General features: G+C 36.5%; 2 protein-coding genes across 3 annotated transcripts in view; both read right to left on the bottom strand.

Moving 5' to 3' along the window:
• Positions 1–2042: 2042 nt before the first annotated feature.
• Positions 2043–16077, bottom strand: LOC127812890 (glutamate receptor 2.7-like). Of its 2 annotated transcripts, none has more exons than XM_052353436.1 (5): positions 15755–16077; positions 4974–6301; positions 4107–4419; positions 3593–3990; positions 2043–3515 (listed from the first exon to the last, which is right to left on the bottom strand). In XM_052353436.1, exons 1-5 carry the CDS (start codon positions 16038–16040, stop codon positions 2892–2894), a joined length of 2949 nt encoding a protein of 982 aa, XP_052209396.1. In that variant the 5' UTR covers positions 16041–16077; the 3' UTR covers positions 2043–2891. The 2 variants fall into 2 exon arrangements, with proteins under 2 accessions (XP_052209396.1, XP_052209395.1); XM_052353435.1 differs by lacking the exon at positions 15755–16077 and adding an exon at positions 8681–9120.
• Positions 3441–22103, bottom strand: part of LOC127812892 (glutamate receptor 2.2-like) — a 78952-nt gene continuing 60289 nt past the window's right edge. Inside the window, exon 5 of the mRNA XM_052353441.1 lies at positions 3441–3588. Within this exon, the coding sequence (XP_052209401.1) occupies positions 3523–3588 (66 nt within the window). The 3' untranslated portion in view covers positions 3441–3522. The remainder of the gene's footprint in view (positions 3589–22103) is intronic.

The raw sequence follows: 22103 nt of genomic DNA, 5'->3' as shown, positions 1-22103 counted from the left end.
AGGTCATAGCATAGACGTTGTGAATAATGGGGTTGAAGCCGTGCATGTTGTTCAGCGCTGTAGTTATGATCTCATTCTCATGGTAATTTAACTAGAACCCAAAAAAGTGTTTTCTTTTATGGTTATTACTTTATTTCTCATTTTAGTCACATGTTATGCTTACCCTTCTTTCAAGAAGACTTTTAGACTCCTATGAAGGATCAGCACATTGTGCAAGCTTATCTTGATAGCCGTTGCAAGTCCACAGGGAATTGATCTAGCACTGATCCTGCCATCAATCTAACAATTATCTTCTGATGTTTGTGTCATTATCTATTTTATATTATTTAAGTTCATAGTTGTTTCTTTTTTAAGACCATCTTATCCTTCTTCTAGGTCCCAAAATCATCATTCTTCTTCCCCTTATTCTATGAGAGATCAGAGTTGAGTTTTGACGTATTAGCTTCGCCTCTATAAATGCCGGGCAAAGGCGAACCTCATTTTGATTTCCTTCTTCTAAATTGACAGACCCCTATTATATTGCAATTAATACTAGGCAATTGCAAATAAGCTCAGATTACTCTGTTTCTGGATTCAGGATGTATGCATGCCAGTTATGAATGGCCTTGAAGCTATAAGTCTGATTCGTTCTTTTGAGGAAACGGGTAAATTGGGATGCTGTAGTGAAAGTTGGAGTTGAACAAACTATGCCTCAGAATTTGCATCAAGAAAATAACTTGTCTAGAAAGAGGACCCTCATAATTGCTGTAAGCTCTCAATCCTTGAACATTAACAAAGAACATAACCTATTTGGTGGGTTGTCTACCTCAAACTTTGGATGGCTTTAACCTTTGTCTTTCCTAAGAGTTTGAATTTTTCAACTGTTCCATGCTCAGAGCGACAATGTCATGGCCCAAATGTGGGGGTTGTGACCTACTACTAGGGGCAGATTTAGAGGGGGGACAGGTAGGGATTGTAGCCCCCTCCCCCCAGATTCAGCCCTCCCCTAGATCTGCAAGACAAATCTGGGCTATTTAGTGGGAGGAAGGGCTAAAATACTCATGGATCTGGGGGCTATCCCTCCCCCAAATCTACTACTACGCCCTAATAGGTCCGCGGGCCCAATTGGGGTTAGCCTCAAAGTATGTAAACCTATGATCAATACCATCAATACCTAAAAGCTAACAAAGGGAACATCTCAACTGACCAAAATATCTATCGAATATCATAGAATGAGTAAATGATGTACGAAATTTACTAAAACTAGTTGCATCCAAATATAATAATCTTGATATTATTTAGATCTCCCATCTTGATTTCAAGAGAAAAATTGAAGAACGAAAACAACAGAAACGTACCTGATGAATCCGTTGTTGTTTGTGCTACTTGAACGGGTATTTGATCTTCCAACTTTGATACATAGTTCCCTCTTGAATTCTCTGTTGATGGGGATGCAGAGAAAAAGAACCACATACAAAATGGGGACCATGACCCCTTTTTTTGCAGTTACCAATTTGATAACTGCTTCCAACAGTTAATAGAGTTAGTATTTTCAAATTGGCCCTTTCACCAATTTGGAAATACTAGTTTAGTCTCTACACATTAAATCCATGACACTTTAATACCCAATAGCCCAAAATTACTGAAATATATCACTTTTATTTAGCTAAACTTTAAGATAATATTGTACATTTAAAATTATATTTGTGGCCCCAATATGTTAAACTTTTATTTCCAACAATCTCCCACTGGGTCACATATGTATCATTACAAATGTGCACAACCTTATGAGCTCCAAAAATTTTGCTATCACTATTAAGGGTATTTCTAAACAATCTCGTCCATTAATCATATTGATATAGGATCAAAGTGATCTTCATCACATTTAGTGTGACTAAAATCCATCAATGATCACGTATACCAATACAACCAAATGACATAGATCAATCATGGATGTGTAGCATGGAAATTACATGTGATGTGATCCAAATATGTCTATTTCCAACTGGTCCTACCTTATTCCTTAGTGAGATCGATACTGAACATAATATATCAGAGTGAAATGAACCGAATACCTCATTTTTGTACAGAAAATATTCAAATACAAGAATGTCTTTATAAACAAATATAAAACAACAAGAATACAAGCTCCCACTAAAACATGATATCCTCACACAATACAACACCCATATGAACAGTGTGCTCATAAAAGACCTTAGGTGGTAATCCCTTGGTAAGCGAATCCGCAATCATGGAGTTTGTCCTAATGTGTTCTATGGAAATCTGTTCATTCTGCACTTTTTCCTTCACAACTAGGAATTTTATGTCAATATGCTTAGACTTAGATGAGCTCTTAGTGCTGGTGGGGGACCTAAAACTCTAACTGTGTTGTTGTTCCTTGACTTGGGTGGGGTGTCGAGGATGGAAGACTTGAAAGAACTATCCACTCTTCTTTGCAAGCTTGTATTCTTCCACTAGTCGAGCCACTCCAATAGCATTAGCTAGTGAGCGGGGTTGTTTGATTTTGACATCCAACCTGATTTCATCTTTGAGCCCTGCAATAAAACAATCGATTAAAAACTTTTCTGGTAAGTCATTGACTTGGTGGGAGAGCTTCTTGAATTCTTCTTGATACGCTGAAATGGTGGTGATTTGCTTGAGTCCAATGAGTGCTTCGGAGGAGTCTTCATAGTCGGTTGGACCGAAACGAAACAATAGGGCTGTAGTAAATTCTGTCCAGGTTATTGGTCCTTTGAACTTGGTGAGCCACCTATACCATTGAAGTGCTATTCCTTCAAGGTGAAAGGAGGCAAGTTGGACTTGTTGTTCGGTAGCCACCTCCTTGAAGTCAAAATATTGCTCTGCCTTATAGATCCATCCTTGCGGGTCTTCTCCATTAAATTTGGGGAAATTCAGTCTGAGATGATAATGATGCAGTCTGTGGAAGGTTGGGAGTGATTAGTTGACAGTGGGTTAACTTGTTGGAAGGATTTAGTAGGAGCAAAGGGGTTTGTTTCGGGCTGGTTATTGACACAATTTTGTGAGGCACGAAGGGATTGAAGCTCGGATAATACGGTATGGAGGGTAGCATGGATTTTTTCCATACTAGATTTATGGCATCCCAAGATTTCATGAACTTCGTTTCGGAACTCACCATTGGTGTTCCCATCTTGAAATCCAGGCTTCTTGAAAGTATGGCTAGAGAGGGCTTTTTTATCAAACTTATTAGCCAGCGCGATGATCTTTTCCATTGTTGAAGCATTGGGCTCAAGCTGGTTTAATATGTGCTTATGCTCATGTACAAACATGATGGTATATATTACGAGAGCTGAAAGTGATGCCAAGCCAGCAATGAGGAACAAGCCCCAGAAGCTCTCAACACCAAGGCTAACATTGTTGGAAGAAAGGGAGTTGCTGGAATCTGGGCAATTGCTATCGTTATAGAGGGCTTTCCCTATATCCACCAGCTTTCCTCTAGTCACACTCAAGACTGCTCTTGAGACATCATTTACTAGTGGAGAACCAATTGGAAATGCCTGCAAATTATGATAAGTTATGTATCCTCATGAACCTGGAAAGAGAGAGAGAGAGAGACAGAGAGAGAGAGACGTACAAAGCCAAAGCCATCTGTTCTATTAGTTGGTGGAAGCATAGTGTATTTGGAGCAATATTTGGAGAGAAAAACCTGCATGTAGGGGATTTCATCGAAAGCAGCAGCAATACTGCCATTTCTAAAGAGTTCATCCAATTCCTCAGAAGACTTGTAGATCTTGATTGATCTAGACTCGTTAAAACCCAACTCTTCTAGGATGTTTTTGACGAAAGAACCATCTTGACAACCCACATTCTTATTTCTCTTTATAAGTTCACTTAGATCTGTAACACTGGGTTGAAGGTGTTGAACTGTTAACATTGAAGTTAGGCTCGCCGTGTAACTTTGAATCAGTATCAGCACCACAAAACACCACACAATCACCACAAACCTGCCCAAGTTGCTCACAATCCTTTCCTCTGCAAAAGTATTGATTTTTGAATAATCATTCATGATTAACACCAATGTATATTATTTGATGATATGATATGAAACCTGGCTAACATAATTAAGAAAAATAATAAGAAGTTATTACTCTGGGCAAAGACCATGGTGGAGAAGGCGAACCAGAAAATGGTTCCAGCCTGATAAGAAGGAGGCCCCCGGAAGTCCACATTTATCCGATGTTCAAGAACCCAAATCACAAAGCCAACGGAAACGAATGAACATAAACTTGTTAACCAAAGATCCCAAGTCAGAGGCTTCAAGAACACCCATGCATTTTTCTTCTTCTCATCCTTAAGTTGCACCACCACTGCCACCCCAGACTCGGTGAAAGGAAAACTGAAGTCCACGTAGTTTGACCTATTTGCCGCGATGGTAATATCTCCAACTGCTGCATCAAAGTTCTGTTTCTCATAAAAATAGTTAATGTCTACTGTTAATACCAACTAGAGAATTATAACCAATTGACACAAAAATTTAATTGTGCATGCACTTTGATGTGTTTGACGACTCGTCCTCAAATCCCAAAGTAGAAGAGATTAGGTTTTTAGGAACATTAAATCTAAGTATGTATGGGAAACTTATTTCGGCTGGGGACAGTAGGAAAATATGATAGCATGCATGCCCATGATGAGTGCTAAAATTCAGTAACTAGTGTTGTGAGTAAGCGACTGACTACTTATTTGAATGATAATTGCAAGAGTTTTTAGCATTGTCAAATTGTAGTCGTGTTGGGAATGATAATTTTTTCATTTGAAAACTACCCACCATCATTGACCGAGAAGATTTTTCACATATTATTGTAGGATCATGGACATTATAGGGGCATTGAAAGTGGGCCACGTTAAATTTTTGCATCCTCTTTTAATTTCTACGTGCGATGTGTGTGCGAGTTGATTCACACAACATGGACATATAAAATTGGAAATACTGGGAACGAGAAGAGAAGGAGAATTACCCCTTTATAAACTTGCTCCACCAATTCATTGTTGGTGCCTGCACTCTTCCCATCAGGAGTTACAAATGCAATAAATTCGTATGCAACTGGATATGGCAACTTGGCCATTACGGCATTAAACACTTCAATGCAGTAACCTCCAAGCCAAGTCTTATTATCACCATACGCCTTCACAAGTTCAGTGAAGCCAGTATTGAGTGGAACTCCTATTCTCAGCTTCTTACCATCTAAGGGATTGTCCACCCGACCTTTGGGCGGAGACGTAGTGTCACCTGGCCATATAATTGATCCAAGATTGTCCTTGGAAGTGGAATAAGCCACAGTTGTAGTACTAGTAAGGTTGAAGCCTTTGGTGAGTCCCTTTTCTGCTGTCCAAAATCCGATTCCCTTGTGACCATTGCCAATCACATTAACTACCTGGTATGCTGATGTGTGTAGCTGCCCATCAACCATTTGGAAATGTCCACTGAGTCCTTGAAATTTAGCATTTTTAAGAGCTTGGATAAGTTTTGGGCCCATTTGAGAGACCGCTAAAGTTTCAAGATCTGTTGATTTTCTTGATGCGTTCGTCTCAAGAAAGGCAATAGTATTTGTGGCGCCAACTACCTCCACCGCCATAGCCAGTGCAGTAGCAGCATCATATGCCCATAGTCCAAAAACATTTAGATCAGCATCAATCCCTTGCTTAAACTTGGTTTTCCACCTACCTCTGAAATTCTCTAACTGTTTTGTTGGGACGACATAAGGCTTTACGCCCAATACTCCTTGCATTGAATCGATGACTTGGGGATCCAAAGAAGTCAAGTCATTTCCCACTGCATCGGTTATGATCCAAACATACTCGTCGCTCATCATTCCAATCTCTTTTGCTTTCATAAACAGTTGAGAGGCCATATAAGGAAACATGTGGACAATGAACACTCTAGTTTGCTTTGTCTTCAACTTGTAAAGCTCGGCAAAAATTTGATTGCCTGTGGCCGAGGGAGGAATGATGCTCCTGTAAGGTATTCGAGCATCAATTTCGTGCAAGGCATCGGCCATCGAAGGCATTATTCCCTCCCCAAATGCGTTGTCTACGTAGATTGGAATAACTTCTCGCCATCCAAAGGCTCGAATGATGGCAGCAATGGCTTTCGCTTGAGAGGAATCGTTCTGCGCGACGCGAACGAAATATGGCGTCCGAAGTGGTGATAGAGAAGGGCTTGTTGTAGAGAAGGAAATAATGGGTACTTGAGCTTTGGTGCCAAGATCAATTACGAAGTCAGCTTGCGTGGATGTTGATGGACCAACAATGGCATGCACTCGAGCATATTTCAGCAAGTATAGAGCTGCAGCATTTTATATGAAACTAATCAAATATTCTATTAATTAATTAGCAAATGAAAAGGCTATCGTCTACATCTACGTCGAAATCTCAACCAACAATAGAGAATTTTATTCAAAAATAATAATAGTTTATAGTTATGAGTAGATTTATTATTAAATTTAAATTGACCTATAAATTATAATTTGAATAGAATTATTATGAATTCATTTATGTTACATGCATCAATTTAAGAATTATTTATGAGAATATCATTTCCCAACCAAATAATATAAGCGAAACCTAATGCAAATTAACCACATTAGTGGTATTTTCATCTTTAACTCTTTTTGATATGTCAACATGTAAAAGAGCAAACTTATCTTATTCCACTCACACAAGTAGTGTTTGTTAACTAAGATATGAAATGAAAAAATTGGAATATGAAGAATATTTTAAATAAAAGTATTTTTTATTATATTTATTAAATTTATCTTACAACCATTTTGAAAAAAGTCACCTGACTTCTTATCCGTCAAAAATCAATAAACAAATCTCTTCCCACCTCTAAATAAATTAATCCAGGGTTTTAAAATAAGAAGAAAAAACTTGTATGCCCCTTTATCTCATTAAACCCTTATGTTTTTTGACAATGTGAGGGATATTTTTGTAAAAAAATTCTTATCTTGGTGTTTATTATATATATTTTAACAAATACATAGAAAGAAAAAGAATACAATTCTCAGTGCCTTTAAAAAATTTAACAAACAATCTAATAGAAATCTTAAAATACTTCCTAATCTTATCATTTTATATTTTGCTCTGAAAAATATTTCAACTTTATTTTACTTATTTTAACTAACGCTACATTATTAGATTATTTCCAACGCGATTGATTTTAAGTACATTAGACTTTTTCTCTTACACTAAACATTATGAATGGTACTTATAGTAATCTTCACTAAATCATTACTTCTTTTATGGGCTAACTATCTTGAGAGAGAGAGAGAGAGAGAGAGATGGGGAGGTTTTAACATCTAACCTCTATGGCATTTGAACTACTATCTGGAAAAATTCAATTGAGAGCCAGAAAGGCTTACTGAGGGGCTTACAGAAAGGGGGCTAAAAGACTAAAATACCCTTGCTCACTTTGCAAAATTGCAAAGTGGGCCACTATCCTTCTCTCTCCTTTCTCCCTTCCCATGGTCGTGATGCGACTGCCGACCGCCCTTCGGTTCGCCGCCTCGCTATCATCGCCTCGCCTTGTTGTCTCACTGACTGTTGGAGGATGCAGAGATGATCTGCGAGGTGAGGCGGCAAAACGAAGATAGTAAGGCGATGAGGCGATGGCAGCGAGGCGAAGGGTGGTCGGCAGTTGCATCGCAACCATGGGAAAAGAGATAGAAGGGAGTAGGGCAGTGACTCACTTTGTAAATTTGCAAAGTGAGCGAGAACATTTTGATCTTTTAGCCCCCTTTCTGTAAGCCTCTTTATCAACTTATTTGGCCCTGTAAAAGAACCCCTAAATGCATTAGAGGCTGTTTGGCTTACCCTTTTTCTAGTAGCTTTTAAGTTGTTGAGGTTTTAAATTGTGTAAAGTTTAAAAGTTGAGTAGCATTTAAGTTGACAATTTATTTGCATAAATATACTTTTAAACTATCAATTAATAGTTATATATTTAGTTTGAAAGACCTGATAAGTTATCAGAACTTGATAAAAAAATAAAAATAAACATATTGTTGAATGATGTAAATAAAATTCATATAAATATTAATTTTTAATAAAAATATTAAACATATTAATTCTACATACATTAATTTATATATATGTTAACATATATATATATATTTAACTATAATATATATAATATATGTTATATATAGTGGACGTAGGAATCGCATATGAATGACTAGAAGGAGGCGATGATGGAGGCAATGGAGGCGACAAACAATGGGGTGGGGTGAACGGCGAGATGCGAACGACTGGGGTAACTATGACAATGATAGGCTAGGGTGACGACGATGATAACAAATGATGTCAACGGCGATGGTCAGAGATGGGTTTAGTAGCGGGGGATTAGAGAAGTCAGAGAGAGATGCAAGGTATAGGTTAGAAATCATAGTTTTGTTTGAGGGTAAATTACTCATTTAATCGATCAACACAAATAAGCTCATACCAGAATTTTTGAAAAAGCTGGGAGAGGAAGAGGGGTTGAAGCTTTTTCAAACACTGTATGATAGCTTTTAAGCTTAATAACTTTTCAGCTCTTGAGACATACTAAACACTTAACAAAATAAACTTCATAGCTTATAAATTAAATGAATAATTTATAAGTCGTCAAACTTATAAGCCAGACACTTCATAATTGCCCAAAACAAGCATATGAGAGAGAGAGAGAGAGAACCTGCATCAGCAGCACCAAGGTCGTCGCCTTTGGAGTCCCTGGGCTTTAGGACTACCCTAGTCCTGTAGGAGGCGTGAGAGGCATAGAAGTCAGAGAGAGCCATGGAGATGCAGCTCAACCCCATCTTCCCAAGCATTCCCTTCATGTCAAGAACCACTCCCACATGTACCGCAGTTGCTCCGCTACTGTTATTAAGCTGATCATCCGCCACGGCCATGCTTGGCAAGATCATGATCAGAAGAAAGGCAATGAAGAAGAAGTTGACTTGCGGGCTTAGATTTCTCATCCTATCTAATTGGACCTCTTGTCCGGAGAGTTCGAATTCTTGCTTAATCAGGGAATGGCTATCCAAACCAACTCATCGCCATATATACACTACAGATTGGGGGGCTAGAAATTAAGAGACTGTTTGGCTTACTCTTTTTTAAGATGTCCAAACCAACTCATCACCAAAGATTTTGATTGATTTTGTCACGCAGCGGACAACTTCACGCCACCTTCTTCATAGTTTACCTTAACCAAATGAACCTATGAAGCTTCGTAGAACTTACGACGATTCTCTCCTTCACCAACCAAACTCCGCCACCTACCCCAAAATTAATTAATTCCATCCAACACTGTTCAATGAAATAACAGGGATTGATGAAGAATATTTTATCTTTTTGGTAAAATTATTCTGAAGTTTTTTTTTTTTTTTTTGAGGCATCAAGTGTTTTAGATCATTTAAAATCAGAGTTTAAGTCTGAACTCGACTCGAATTTAATATTTAAATCATCCTAATTATATAACGTGGCTTACAATGAAAATTTTATGTTATTATACTTAAAACCATTAATTAGTTTTCTTCTTCTCTTACCGGCGGCGGGCGACAGTACTTTTGTATTGTTGGTGGTGCTTTGTTCATTTCAATTTATGAGTTTAAATTTATTATTTATTTTTAATTAGTAAGTCATAGTTTTGGATGATAAAACTTATGTTTGTATTTGTTTAAATGGATTATAGAATTTATGTTTATTTTTTGATTAAATAATTATTTTTTATAATTTTTTATATTAAAAATTATATTTTTAAAATGCCCCTACACTTTTTTTTTTTTTTTTAGGCATTTTCATTTTTTACTTTTTTAAAAAATGTCATTCCATTTTTGCTTCACATGCATCATATCCGTTTCCCATCTCTATTTCTGTAGGACCTAGCATTTCTGTATCACCTAGCTTATACTTATAAGGATACAATTCATTCCTTATAAGATGTTTTGCTTTTTCTTTTAAAACAGAAAGTCAAAATTTATTAATGAATATATCATACGCCATAAACGACCTAGTTCATACCCATCTATTTCCCCAAACCCTAATCTATACTTTTATGGTAGCCCAAACAAACATTCTAAACTTACCCTTCACCACAAAGTATAATCAGTTGATTAGAAATATTTTATACAAAGCGAGCACAAAACATATCTGAGATCATCTAATAGAGATCAACCTTTGAATAGCTCAAAACTCAGCAATCTCCCAATTAGCAACGATAGAATAGAATATCCGACAGACAGCCAACAAACTCGAAAAGATCTTAAAAAAGGAAGAAATCATAAAAAAAAAAAGGCTAATGGCAAAAATAATCCAAATCTCTTCTTGCAAAATTATAATTTAATTTAATTATTTTAATTTTGACAATTAAATCCAAATTAACTTAATTGAATGCAATTTTATTCAATATGTTAAACCAATTTAAAGTGCGTGTGCCCATGCTGACTTAATATAACAGATGTCATATAATAATATTATGAGTGAGACCCACATGTACACATAAGTTAAAAAAAAAAAAAAAAGATGAATAGTCAACAACAACAATATGGTGGAAGGAGTTGGCGGCTCCTTTACCATGGGCTGTCAGAACTAGAAACAACCCCCAATTTTCCAAAATTAACAGTCATCTCGCACCCCCCTCTCTCTCCCACAACATCACCATCACTACTGATCATGTCATTGTTTTCACGACGCCTCAAAACTACTCGTCGAGGCTCTCTAACCTCCTTCGCCTCCATGGTTGGCAACCCCTCTAGTGCCCCATAGTCCTCGTCCAAACCACGTCCTACACTGAGGTCTCTATTCATCACCACCTCTCCCACCCTAGCGACGACCAAGCTACTCCCTTTCTTAATTGTTTCGTCGCCATAGCCTTTACTTCCAAACTTGGGATTTCGGCTTTCTCCAAAGCCCTAGGCACCCTCAACGACGAGTCTTTCACCATCGCCGTCCTTGTGTAAAATGGTTGGGAGTTGTTGTAGATTGTTCATATTTTTTTTTTTTTTACTTATATGTATATGTGAGTTTCATAAATATTATTATTATATCATATTTATCATTCCATGTCAGTATGACTACATTTACCTTGAATCAATTTTATGCGTTGAATAAAATTACATCAAATTAAACTAATTTGGATCTAATTGCTAAAATTGAAATAATTGGATTAAATTATAAATTTGTAAAAAGATTTGATTACTTTTTACTATTAGCCCCAAAACAAAGGGAGCAGAATTAGGAATTTTTGAATTTCCACCACGTCGCATCACCTTAACTTTCGGAGAAGCACCCTCTCAAGCTCAAAGCTTTCACTTGTCGCTATATGCACGCCAATATTGTCACAGCCCACCTTGACCAAATCAACCATTATATATATGAGGAGGCTGATTCATGTGTATTAAATTAATGACAGACAGGCTTTAACGTTTCTTAAAAGAGCAATTAAAAGAAAAATTATTCACTCCAGAAAGTGTTTATTTATTAAAGATTTAATGAAAAAATATTTTACCTAAAGATTCTTTTACATGTTGAGTCGGCACAATCCATGGGCCCGTTCAAGTGGTGTCGGTTTGTGGACCTAACTTTTTTGGTTTTACTAGCTAGCTAATTGTAAAACCAAATGATCCAGCCTCATGCATGTGACAACTAATTTAATAAAAGAATATTTTTTCTTTTTATTTATTTATTAAGATTTGTATTTTTTATGGCTATATATGTCACAATATCAATACTACAATATTATTGTACCCTTAAAATTAAGAGCTGTTGGACTTGGACCATCCCAAAAGATTTTCATTGATTTTGTCACGTAGTGGAGCGGACAACTGCACGCGGCCTTCTTCATAGTTTACCTTGACCAAATGATCAACCTATGAAGCTTCGTAGAATAAACGACGATTTTCACAGTTTGCCTCACAACAACCACGAAATGGACCTAGTTCGGTCCGTATTCAGTCGGCTTGAAGACATCAGTACTGATGCTAATGAGAGAGAGATGATTTGGCGTTTCATTATCTTTCATATATATATATCAAATGTGTCGTTACGTCGCATTAGAGTCATTGCCAGTGTGTCGTTCTTCAATTTCCAGCCAAACAGTACAACGACCCCATGCAGTCAGTCAACACCTTCCCTCCGTCTAGCGCCAAGTTTGGTTTCGGGATTAAGTAACTATTTGGATATAAAATATTATAAGTTAATTATCAATTTATTGATTTGTTCATTTGCGGATTTACCCAAATGAACCACCGTCTAGATAACACATGTTCTTTCTAATAAATTGTTGAATCTCTCTCTCTCTCTCTCTCTCTGTGTGGAAGATTCTATGTTGGACCCAGTCCATCGGGCCCACTTATGGACAAGGCTAGTAAAAGCGTGCCACATGTCCTGTGGCAGGCGCAGCCCCTACACTACTTTGAGAGCGATTTTGTTCACCCCTTTAACGGGGGTGATGGTCACCCTCACTGTTTTTGTGAGGGTGACAAGTAACGAAACGGCATGAGATCATTTTTAATTGTCGTTCCGTTACTTGTTACCCTCACAAAAACAGTGAGGGTGACCATCACCCCCGTTAAAGGGGTGAACAAAATCGCACTCCACTATTTCTCATTTTCTTTATTTTTCTCCTATTGGTCAATAGGGACATGCCGCACGTCCTGCTTCCCACTTTTCTTTCTCCCTTCCTCTATTTTCTCTCTCTCTCGCGTCCATTGCATCTCTATGGTGTATCCCCTTTCTATCCGATGTCTTTGCATCTTTTCCGGCATCTCCTCTCTCTATCCGACGCCTCATGCACCTTTCTGGTGTCTTCTTGTCTCCCCTGACATCTGCAACGTCTCATCTATTGATGTTTATTACAGAAAAAAAATTATAAAATGATCTTATAGACTTGTAAATATACACAAATAATATATAAATTTAAAATTTTGTTCTAAAATTGTTAATCAGGAAGGTTTGATAATGAAAAAGAGTCTAGATTTTAATTTTAAATCACCAGTAAGAAACTTTTCGTTACATTTTAAGTTACTAGAAGTTGAAAATATAAAAAATATTAGATAATGAATATATATTGTCAAACTTTCAATAAATATATATTTAGTTATAATAAGAGTTTTGGATAAGGATTTTATTAATATATAATAATATAAGATTTTATTCTTTCATGCTTTGTCTTTATATTTAGTCATGTTTTTCGACTACTTCTAGAGCCTTTTTGCAACCTAAAAGTGAAAGAGAGAGAGAGAGAAAAGTAGAGGCTATTAAATGGGGAGAGGGAGGGAGGGGGGGTGGAGTGTGATTTTGTTCACCCCCTTTTTGCAGGGCATCGGCCATAGAAGGCATTATTCCCTCCCCAAATGTGTTGTCTACATAGATTGGAACAACTTCTCGCCATCCAAAGGCTCGAACGATGGCAGCAATGGCTTTCGCTTGAGAGGAATCGTTCTGCGCGATTCGAACGAAATATGGCGTCCGAAGTGGTGATAGAGAAGGGCTTGTTGCAGAGAAGGAAATAATGGGTACTTGAGCTTTGGTGCCAAGATCAATTACGAAGTTAGCTTGCATGGATGTTGATGGACCAATAATGGCATGCACTCGAGCATATTTCAGCAAGTATAGAGCTGCACCATTTTACAGGAAACTAATCAAATATTCTGTTGATTAATTAGCAAATGAAATGGCTGCCCTCTATATCTACGTCGAAACCTCAGCCAACAATAGAGATGACAGTGGCCAAACCACGATTCCCCAACCACCCCACCACCAGTGCGCGTAATGGCAGAGGTGTTAGATTACGACGGTGAAGGGTAGCTTGGCGGTAGAAGGCTTTATACAAGGAGAAACATAAAAACAGCAAAATTAAAAATTTATAACTGATAATGATAAGGTTTGACCAAAGGCACCAACTATACACAAATCTTTTGCATAAATTTTATGAATTGATCATCTTTTCCTTATTTTCCGCTCTTTACCCCTTCCTTTTATCTATCTTTCTCTCTTATTTTGGGCATATAAAATGTGATGCTTAGGTAGCTATTGTCCTATGATACACGAAAATGAGTTGAGGGTATCCTTTTGATGTTTTTAAAATATTTTATTTTTAAAATTTTAAAAAAGTAAAAAAATATATTTTTAGACCATTTATATAATTTTAAAAATATTTGGAGACTATTTCATAATATTAAAAAAATATCAAAAATACATTTCCAATCATGAAGAGATTAGAGATGATAAAATTCTATGACTGAATTTTTTTAGTCTCTAACTTAAATTTTTTTTTTTTTTAAATTTGTTTGAATGTGTTAAAAAATTTATGTTTATTTTTAGATTGAATAATTATTTTTTTATAATTTTTTATTTTAAAAAATATATTTACAAAAAGGTATTTATTTTTATAATTAAATAATTATTTATTTTATTTGAATGTATTATAAAATTTATGTTTATTTTTAGACTTTAATGGTCATCAATCGATCAATCAATGGGTTTGTGAGTTTTAAATAGCGATCATATGGCTCTGTTCAAGATGGTGGAGGGGTTGACTGTAGATTTGGAATGTTAGTTGAAGATGTATTGATAAGGCTTTTTCTTTTAACTAAAATTCTCATTATTTTTAGCTATAGATGAGGTTTTTAATATATATGGGTTTTATAGCACTGAAGGTGGCGTTTTCTGGTGAAACTCCATCTTTGAAAAGATGGGGTTTTTAGTGAAACTTTATTGCCAAAATTATTTCTAGGCAAAGAAGATGAAGAGAGAAATGTTATATTTATAAATAAGTTTAATAGATAATTTTTATAAATTGACATAATATATATATAACTTTATAATATTTTTATTCAAAACTAATAATAATTTATAATAGCAAGTAGATTTATTATTAAATTTAAATAGACTTATATATTATGAATTTAAATATTATTATAAATTTGTACACGTCACATGAATTTATAAAAATAATTATTTGTGAGTACACCATTTCCCAACCAAATAATATAAGGGAAACCTCATGTAAAAGAGCAAAGTTATCTCTAACTCTTTATTGTGTATCAACATGTAAAAGAGCAAATTTACCTTATTCCATCTACTTAAATATTGTTTGTTAATTGTACAAGTACTTTTCATTATATTTGTTAAATTTATCTAGTAATTCATTCAAAATAAGTAATCACACCTTCTTATCTATCAAAAATCATATAAGCAAATCTTTTCTCTTCTCTAAATAAATTTATCTATAATTTTACAAATAAGAGAAAAAGACTCGTACGCCCACTCATCTCATAAAACCTTTATATTTTTTTTGATAATGAGATTGATATTTTGGTAAAAAAAAAATCCTTATTTCAATCTTTTATCATATATATTTTCACAAATATATGAAAAGAAAAAGTGCAATTATTAGTGTATTTTAAAAAATTTAACAAACAATCTAATAGAAATATTAGAATACTTCCCACCTTTTATATGTTGATACTATTTTAGATTATACCTTCCTTATTAGGTTATTTCCAACTCCATTGATTTTAAATATATTAGACTTTTTCTATACACTAGACATTATGGATGGTACTTATATTAATCTTCACTAAACTATTAATTCTTTTATGGGAGGAAAGTAACTATCTTGAGAGAGAGAGAGAGAGAGAGAGAGTTTTTAACAGTTAACCTCTATGCCATTTAAATTACTATCATTTCTAATTGCATTAATTGCCCAAAACAAGCATGAGAGAGAGAGAGAGAGAGAGAGAGAGAGAGAGAGAGAGAGAACCTGCAGCAGCAGCACCAAGGTCGTCGCCTTTGGAGTCCCTGGGCTTTAAGACTACCTTAGTCCTGTAGGAGGCATGAGAGGCATAGAAGTCAGAGAGAGCCATCGAGATGCAGCTCAACCCCATCTTCCCAAGCATTCCCTTCATGTCAAGAACCACTCCCACATGTACCGCAGTTGCTCCGCCACTGTTATTAAGCTGATCATACGCCATGGCCATGCTTGGCAAGATCATGATCAGAACAAAGGCAATGTAGAAGAAGTTGACTTGTGGGCTTAGATTTCTCATCCTGGCTAATTGAGCCTCTTTTCCGGAGAGTTCGAATTCTTGCTTAAGCAGGGAATGGCTGTCCAAACCAACTCATCACCATATATACACCACAGATTTGGGGGGGTAGAAAAGTCAACCATCAGCTGCTGAGCCAAGAATAAGAATAGTATACTCCCATCCTAATTACATATATAACATTGGACGCAACTATTATTAGTTATGCTTAGGCTTACAACAAAAATTTTATGTTATTATACTTACCATTAATTAGTTTTCTTCTCCTTTTACCCATATTTGAATGGTAATTATAGTTAATTTTAGGCTTAATGCATTTTTTAGTCCCTAAACTAATTAAAAAAATGGCTTTAAGGATATCAATTAAATTATGCTCAATATTCATCCCTGAATAAAATAATTTTATATACTTTTAGTTCTTGACTTAACCGACGTTAACTGAGACGTTAATTTTGTCTCGTCATGCTGTCACGTCACCACATATATACACACAGCTTAATGCATTTTTTAGTCTCTGAAATAATCAAAAAAATGACTTTAAGGATATCAACTAAATTGTGCTTACTTTTCATCATTGGACAAAATAATTTTATACACTTTAATTTAGTCTTTAGCTTAACCAACATTAACCGAGACGTTAACTTTGTCTTGTCACGTTGTCATGTCACTGACACGTCATCATCACGTCACTTATAATACCAACGTTTGTTGTCCATATTTTTATTAAAAAAAAAAAAACGTCTACACACACCCAGCCATGGCTGCCGGCAAACCATGGGGAGCCCTTCTTCCTTTCTCCTAATTCTGGACCGTTCTTGCCTCTGCACTCGTCATCAATTTAGTCATTGTCGGTTGCCTCGGACGCAACAACAGCGTGACCGCTATCGCCGTTTGCCTATATTACCTCTATCATCCTCGTCGTCGCATTGCCATTTGATTGTCAGCCTTGCTTCTTGTTCTCAAATCTGCAACTCGTGATTTCAGCCACCAACCGCCACTGCTTCTTGTTTTTGCCGCTGGGTGTGTGTAAATGTTGTTGTTGTTGTTGATTTTTTTTTAATAAAAATATGGACAACAGACGTGAATATTATGAGTGATGTGGTAGTGACTTGTCAGTGACGTGGCAGCGTAACAAGACAAAGTTAACGTCTCAATTAACGTCGGTTAAAGTAGGGACTAAAAGTGTATAAAATTATTTTGTTCAGAGATGAATAGTTAGCACAATTTAGTTGATATCCTTAAAATTATTTTTTTTATTAGTTCAGAGACTAAAAAATGCATTAAGCCTATGGGATATGTGGTGATGTGACAGTGCTAAGAAGTGACGCGCCAGTGACGTGGCAGCATGACGAGGCAAAGTTAACATCTCAGTTAACGTCGATTAAGTCAGGGACTAAAAGTATATAAAATTATTTTGTCCAGAGATGAATAGTAAGCTCAATTTAGTTGATATCCTTAAAACCATTTTTTTGATTAGTCCAAACACTAAAAAATACATTAAGCCTTAATTTTATTTTATTAGTTAGTAATAAAAGCGATCAAAAGTATCAAACCACCCTCATAGAAAGTACTTTTGTATTTTAGGTGGTGCTTTGTTCCATTTTTGCTTCGTATCTTATTTATTTTTTTATTCTTATATAACATAATTAATATTTATAATGATGTAATTTATTTTTATAAAATGTTTTGTCTTTATTTAAAAAAAACATCAGAATTTATTAATAAATATATGGTACGCAATAAACACCTCACGACACTTCCCAAGACCCTAATCTGTATATACTTTTCTTGTAGCCCAAACAAACATTCTAAACTTACCCTCCACCAAAAAGTACACTAAGTTGATTAGAAATATTTTATACAAAGCATATATGTATAGATCCACCTTTGAATAGGTCAAAACTCAGCAATCTCACTATTATATAGCAACTATAGAATATAATATTCGACACACAATGAATAAACCCTGAAAGATCTTAAAAAAAGAAGAATACATAAAAAAGAGAGAGGCTATTAACAAGAAATAACTTAAATCTTTTTATGAATTTGTAATTTAATCAAATCATTTTAATTTTGATAATTAGATTAAAATTGGCTCAATTAAATATAATTTTATCCAACATACATCAATTTAGATAACGTGTATTAATGTTAAGTTGACATAATAAGTCTTATGTAATAATGATGAGGGAATATTTATCGGGGGGCAATTTTACTGTGCTACCCCTAGAGGTTACTATTAACTTGGAGCCATGTGTGCTAGTAAAGGCCAATGGGCGATCGCCACGTGTCAAGACTTGGGAACTCCGCTTATCTTTATAATCCTTATTATGATTTTGAACTGGAAAGAGATAAAGAGGAAGATTAAGTCAACCAATGATATCTTTAAATATCTCAAGAATTATCTCTATTAGGGAAGATTATCTTTTCTCCCCATGGAAAGGGGATCGACATCTCTTTTTGAAATATATCTTATCTCCTAAGGGAAAGGCTAACGGACATCTATAAATAGAGGACAACCTCTACAGGTATGGGATCTGATCTGACTCCTAAGGGACTTATATATTATTTTTCCATTACTATTATACTCCTCAAAAACCCTATGAACTGACTTGAGCGTCGGAGGGATCACGGGGAGCAAGTCCCCACCCTTTTTGCAGGTACTTGGTTCGAGACAGAAGAAGATGATCGGCTCCGCATCATCAATTGGCGCCCACCGTGGGGCCTTCGTCTTTTCCTTTTGTTTTCCAAGTACAATTTCAAGCCGTAGGAAATCTATTCAACTCAATTACACGTATTTGCTGATTGCATCATGGGTACGCTTGTTTCTCTTTTAATATTTTTTGTGCCTCCTACGGTTTTTATTTTTCAATTATTGTTTTATGTAAAAATAATTGAAAGAGAAGGCCGAAAGATTCATATATATATATATGGATATATATATTCAATCACATAAAAGAAGCTTAATTCTGCCATTGTTGTGGATCACACGCACATACATACATGATACACATTTACATTCATGTTATATATATATATATATGTTGGAGAAAAGCTCCTCATAGAAGCTTAGCAGAGTAAGTAAGAAAAGAGGTGTTATATTATAATATTAAAGGGGAAGGCTTTCTGGAAAAAGGGTATATACCCAGAAGCCGCCATGGATGAGCCAGGAGATGGTCGCAACAAGCAGCGATAATGGCGGCGACGGAAGCTCCGTTAATGTCGCTTTGGTTAAAACTTATTTCTCTTGTTTTATCATTCTAGTGTTTTAACTACTATCTATTGGAGAATTGCTAGTTATATAGGCAGAGGCAAAAGCTTTTAATTTGAATTGCTTGATATATATGCTCCAATGACTTGAATTTTAATTGATTCTGTTAAAATGTTCGGGATTAATAACGTTAACAGACGAAAGGCTTGCCCCGAACACCTGTGGATGTAGGCGTTATGCCGAACCGCAAAAATAAAATACTCTATTTAATTGCGGACGTAGGCATTACGCCGAACCGCGAAAACAAAATATTTGTTATTCTTTAATTGCGGATGTAGGCGTTACGCCGAACCGCGAAGATAAAATATTATTATTCTTTAATTGCGGACGTAGGCATTTCACCGAACCGCGAAAATAAAATAAGGATATTATTTGAAATCCCGTCATCAACTATAATCCAAGCCATTATGTGCACATGAAAACCGAAGGTCCGAAAGGCCTCGACAACGTAAGAGTAAAGGATCAGATATGATCCCCGGGGGGCCTCGAACCCCCGAGCACTCACAAGCAAAGGATCAGATGTGATCCTCGGGGGGCCCCGAACCCCCGAACACTAAAAAGCAAAGGATCAGATATGATCCTCGGGGGGCCTCGAACCCCCAAACACTCAAGATGAAAGGATTAAATATGATCCTCGCAGGGCCCCGAACCCCCGAACACACATTATCTCTGATTGCGGATGTAGGCATCAAGACCGAACCGCGGAGACAAAATATGAACATTATTTCTAATTGCGGACGTAGGCATTTCGCCGAACCGCGAAAATAAAATATGGATATTCTTTAAAATCTTGTCATCAACTACAAATCCAAGCCAGCATGTGCAAACGAAGACCAAAGGGGACCACCCCTACTAATTAAGGTACCAGTTCGGAGGCTACGAACCTCCGCCAAATGAAGACCAAAAGGCATCAGTTCGGAGGCTACGAACCTCCGCCAAATGAAGACCAAAGGAGACCACCCCTACTAATTAAGGTACCAGTTCGGAGGCTACGAACCTCCGCCAAATGAAGACCAAAGGGGACCACCCCTACTAATTAAGGTACCAGTTCGGAGGCTACGAACCTCCGCCAAATGAAGACCAAAGGGGACCACCCCTACTAATTAAGGCACCAGTTCGAAGATTACGAACCTCCGCCAAACGAAGACCAAAGGGGACCATAGCCTCGGCCAATGGCCCCGAAGGCAAGGCACGCGGCCTCGACCAACACAGCTTCGGCCAATGGCCCCGAAGACAAGGCACGCAGCCTCGAACAACACAGCTTCGGCCAAACGGCCCCGAAGATAAGGCAAGCGGCCTCGGCCCCCACAGCCTTAGCCAGCGGCCCTCGAAGATGAGGAATGCGGCCTCGACTAGCATAGCCTCGGTCCTAGGCCAAAAATAACAATAAAAATATATATATATGTACTAATTTAAGAGCTGGCCCCTTTTCTACTACAGGAAAATTCTCGAACGTCACTATCACCTCGAGCGACCTAATCACCCTTTGCATGGGAAGACTGAAAAGGCACCGGGAGACTTAAGAAGCGAATTCAGCATCCGAGACTGCTAACCCAAATTTTTAGCAGAATTTTTTTACAGAGGCTCAGAAAAACAATGATGACTACTCCTTCAGCTACTCAAACTCCTCGCTCGATCACCTCAAGGAGTGGGGGGCAAGTGATAAGGGAATATTTATAGGGGGGCAATTTTACTGTGCTACCCCTAGAGGTTACTATTAACTTGGAGCCATGTGTGCTAGTAAAGGCCAATGGGCGATCGCCACGTGTCAAGACTTGGGAACTCCGCTTATCTTTATAATCCTTATTATGATTTTGAACTGGAAAGAGATAAAGAGGAAGATTAAGTCAACCAATGATATCTTTAAATATCTCAAGAATTATCTCTATTAGGGAAGATTATCTTTTCTCCCCATGGAAAGGGGATCGACATCTCTTTTTGAAATATATCTTATCTCCTAAGGGAAAGGCTAACGGACATCTATAAATAGAGGACAACCTCTACAGGTATGGGATCTGATCTGACTCCTAAGGGACTTATATATTATTTTTCCATTACTATTATACTCCTCAAAAACCCTATGAACTGACTTGAGCGTCGGAGGGATCACGGGGAGCAAGTCCCCACCCTTTTTGCAGGTACTTGGTTCGAGACAGAAGAAGATGATCGGCTCCGCATCATCAAATAATATAACAAGGGTGGTAGAAGGACTTGGTGACTCTCCTTCCATGGGCTACCAAAACGAGAAGCAACCCCCAACTTTTCAAAATTAATAGTCAACTATCACTCCCATAACATTAGTGTCACTATCATTGTGTTAGAATTGCGATTATATTAGGTTAAATTCTCTACTGATAAGATAAATATTATGAATTTGAATTTATTTCAAATTCATTAATATTTGAATTTTAACAATATAATGGGATAAGTAATTGGAATTTGAATTAAATTCAAATTCCTATAGGGATATGCTCATCTATATCTGTGTAATACTTATAAATAGGCATAAAGCCTAATGAAAAAAAAATGATAACAATTAGAATTAGTCTCTGATCGCTCATATACTGTCTTCGGCATCACCATTCAAGTCTTGGGGGGACAAGGGGTGGACGTATAAAATTTTTTTTATAGTTTTCTTTCACGAAGATTGTTAAGAAAATCATATTCGATTATTCCGCTACAATCTAGGTATTTTACATACCATTTGTTATTTATTCAAAAGTTCTACAGATTGCATCGTCGCTTTCCCGATGCCTCAAAACTACACGCTGAGGCTTTCCCACCACTTTCGTCTC

This window comes from Diospyros lotus, chromosome 11, assembly GCF_014633365.1.
Source record: "Diospyros lotus cultivar Yz01 chromosome 11, ASM1463336v1, whole genome shotgun sequence".
Lineage (NCBI taxonomy): Eukaryota > Viridiplantae > Streptophyta > Magnoliopsida > Ericales > Ebenaceae > Diospyros > Diospyros lotus.
The sequence above is the reverse complement of the archived record's forward strand: the minus strand, read 5'-3'. Positions and strand labels throughout refer to the sequence as shown.

What these genes read in the sequence shown, in the direction of transcription:
- LOC127812890 (XM_052353436.1), bottom strand. Translation starts at nt 16,040, where the DNA reads ATGAGAAATCTAAGCCCACAAGTCAACTTCTTCTACATTGCCTTTGTT. An exon ending in CCTTGGTGCTGCTGCTGCAG is followed by an intron (nt 6,302 to 15,754) that starts GTTCTCTCTCTC and finishes AAAATGCTGCAG; the next exon opens with CTCTATACTTGCTGAAATAT. An exon ending in CACCATGGTCTTTGCCCAGA is followed by an intron (nt 3,991 to 4,106) that starts GTAATAACTTCT and finishes ATACTTTTGCAG; the next exon opens with AGGAAAGGATTGTGAGCAAC.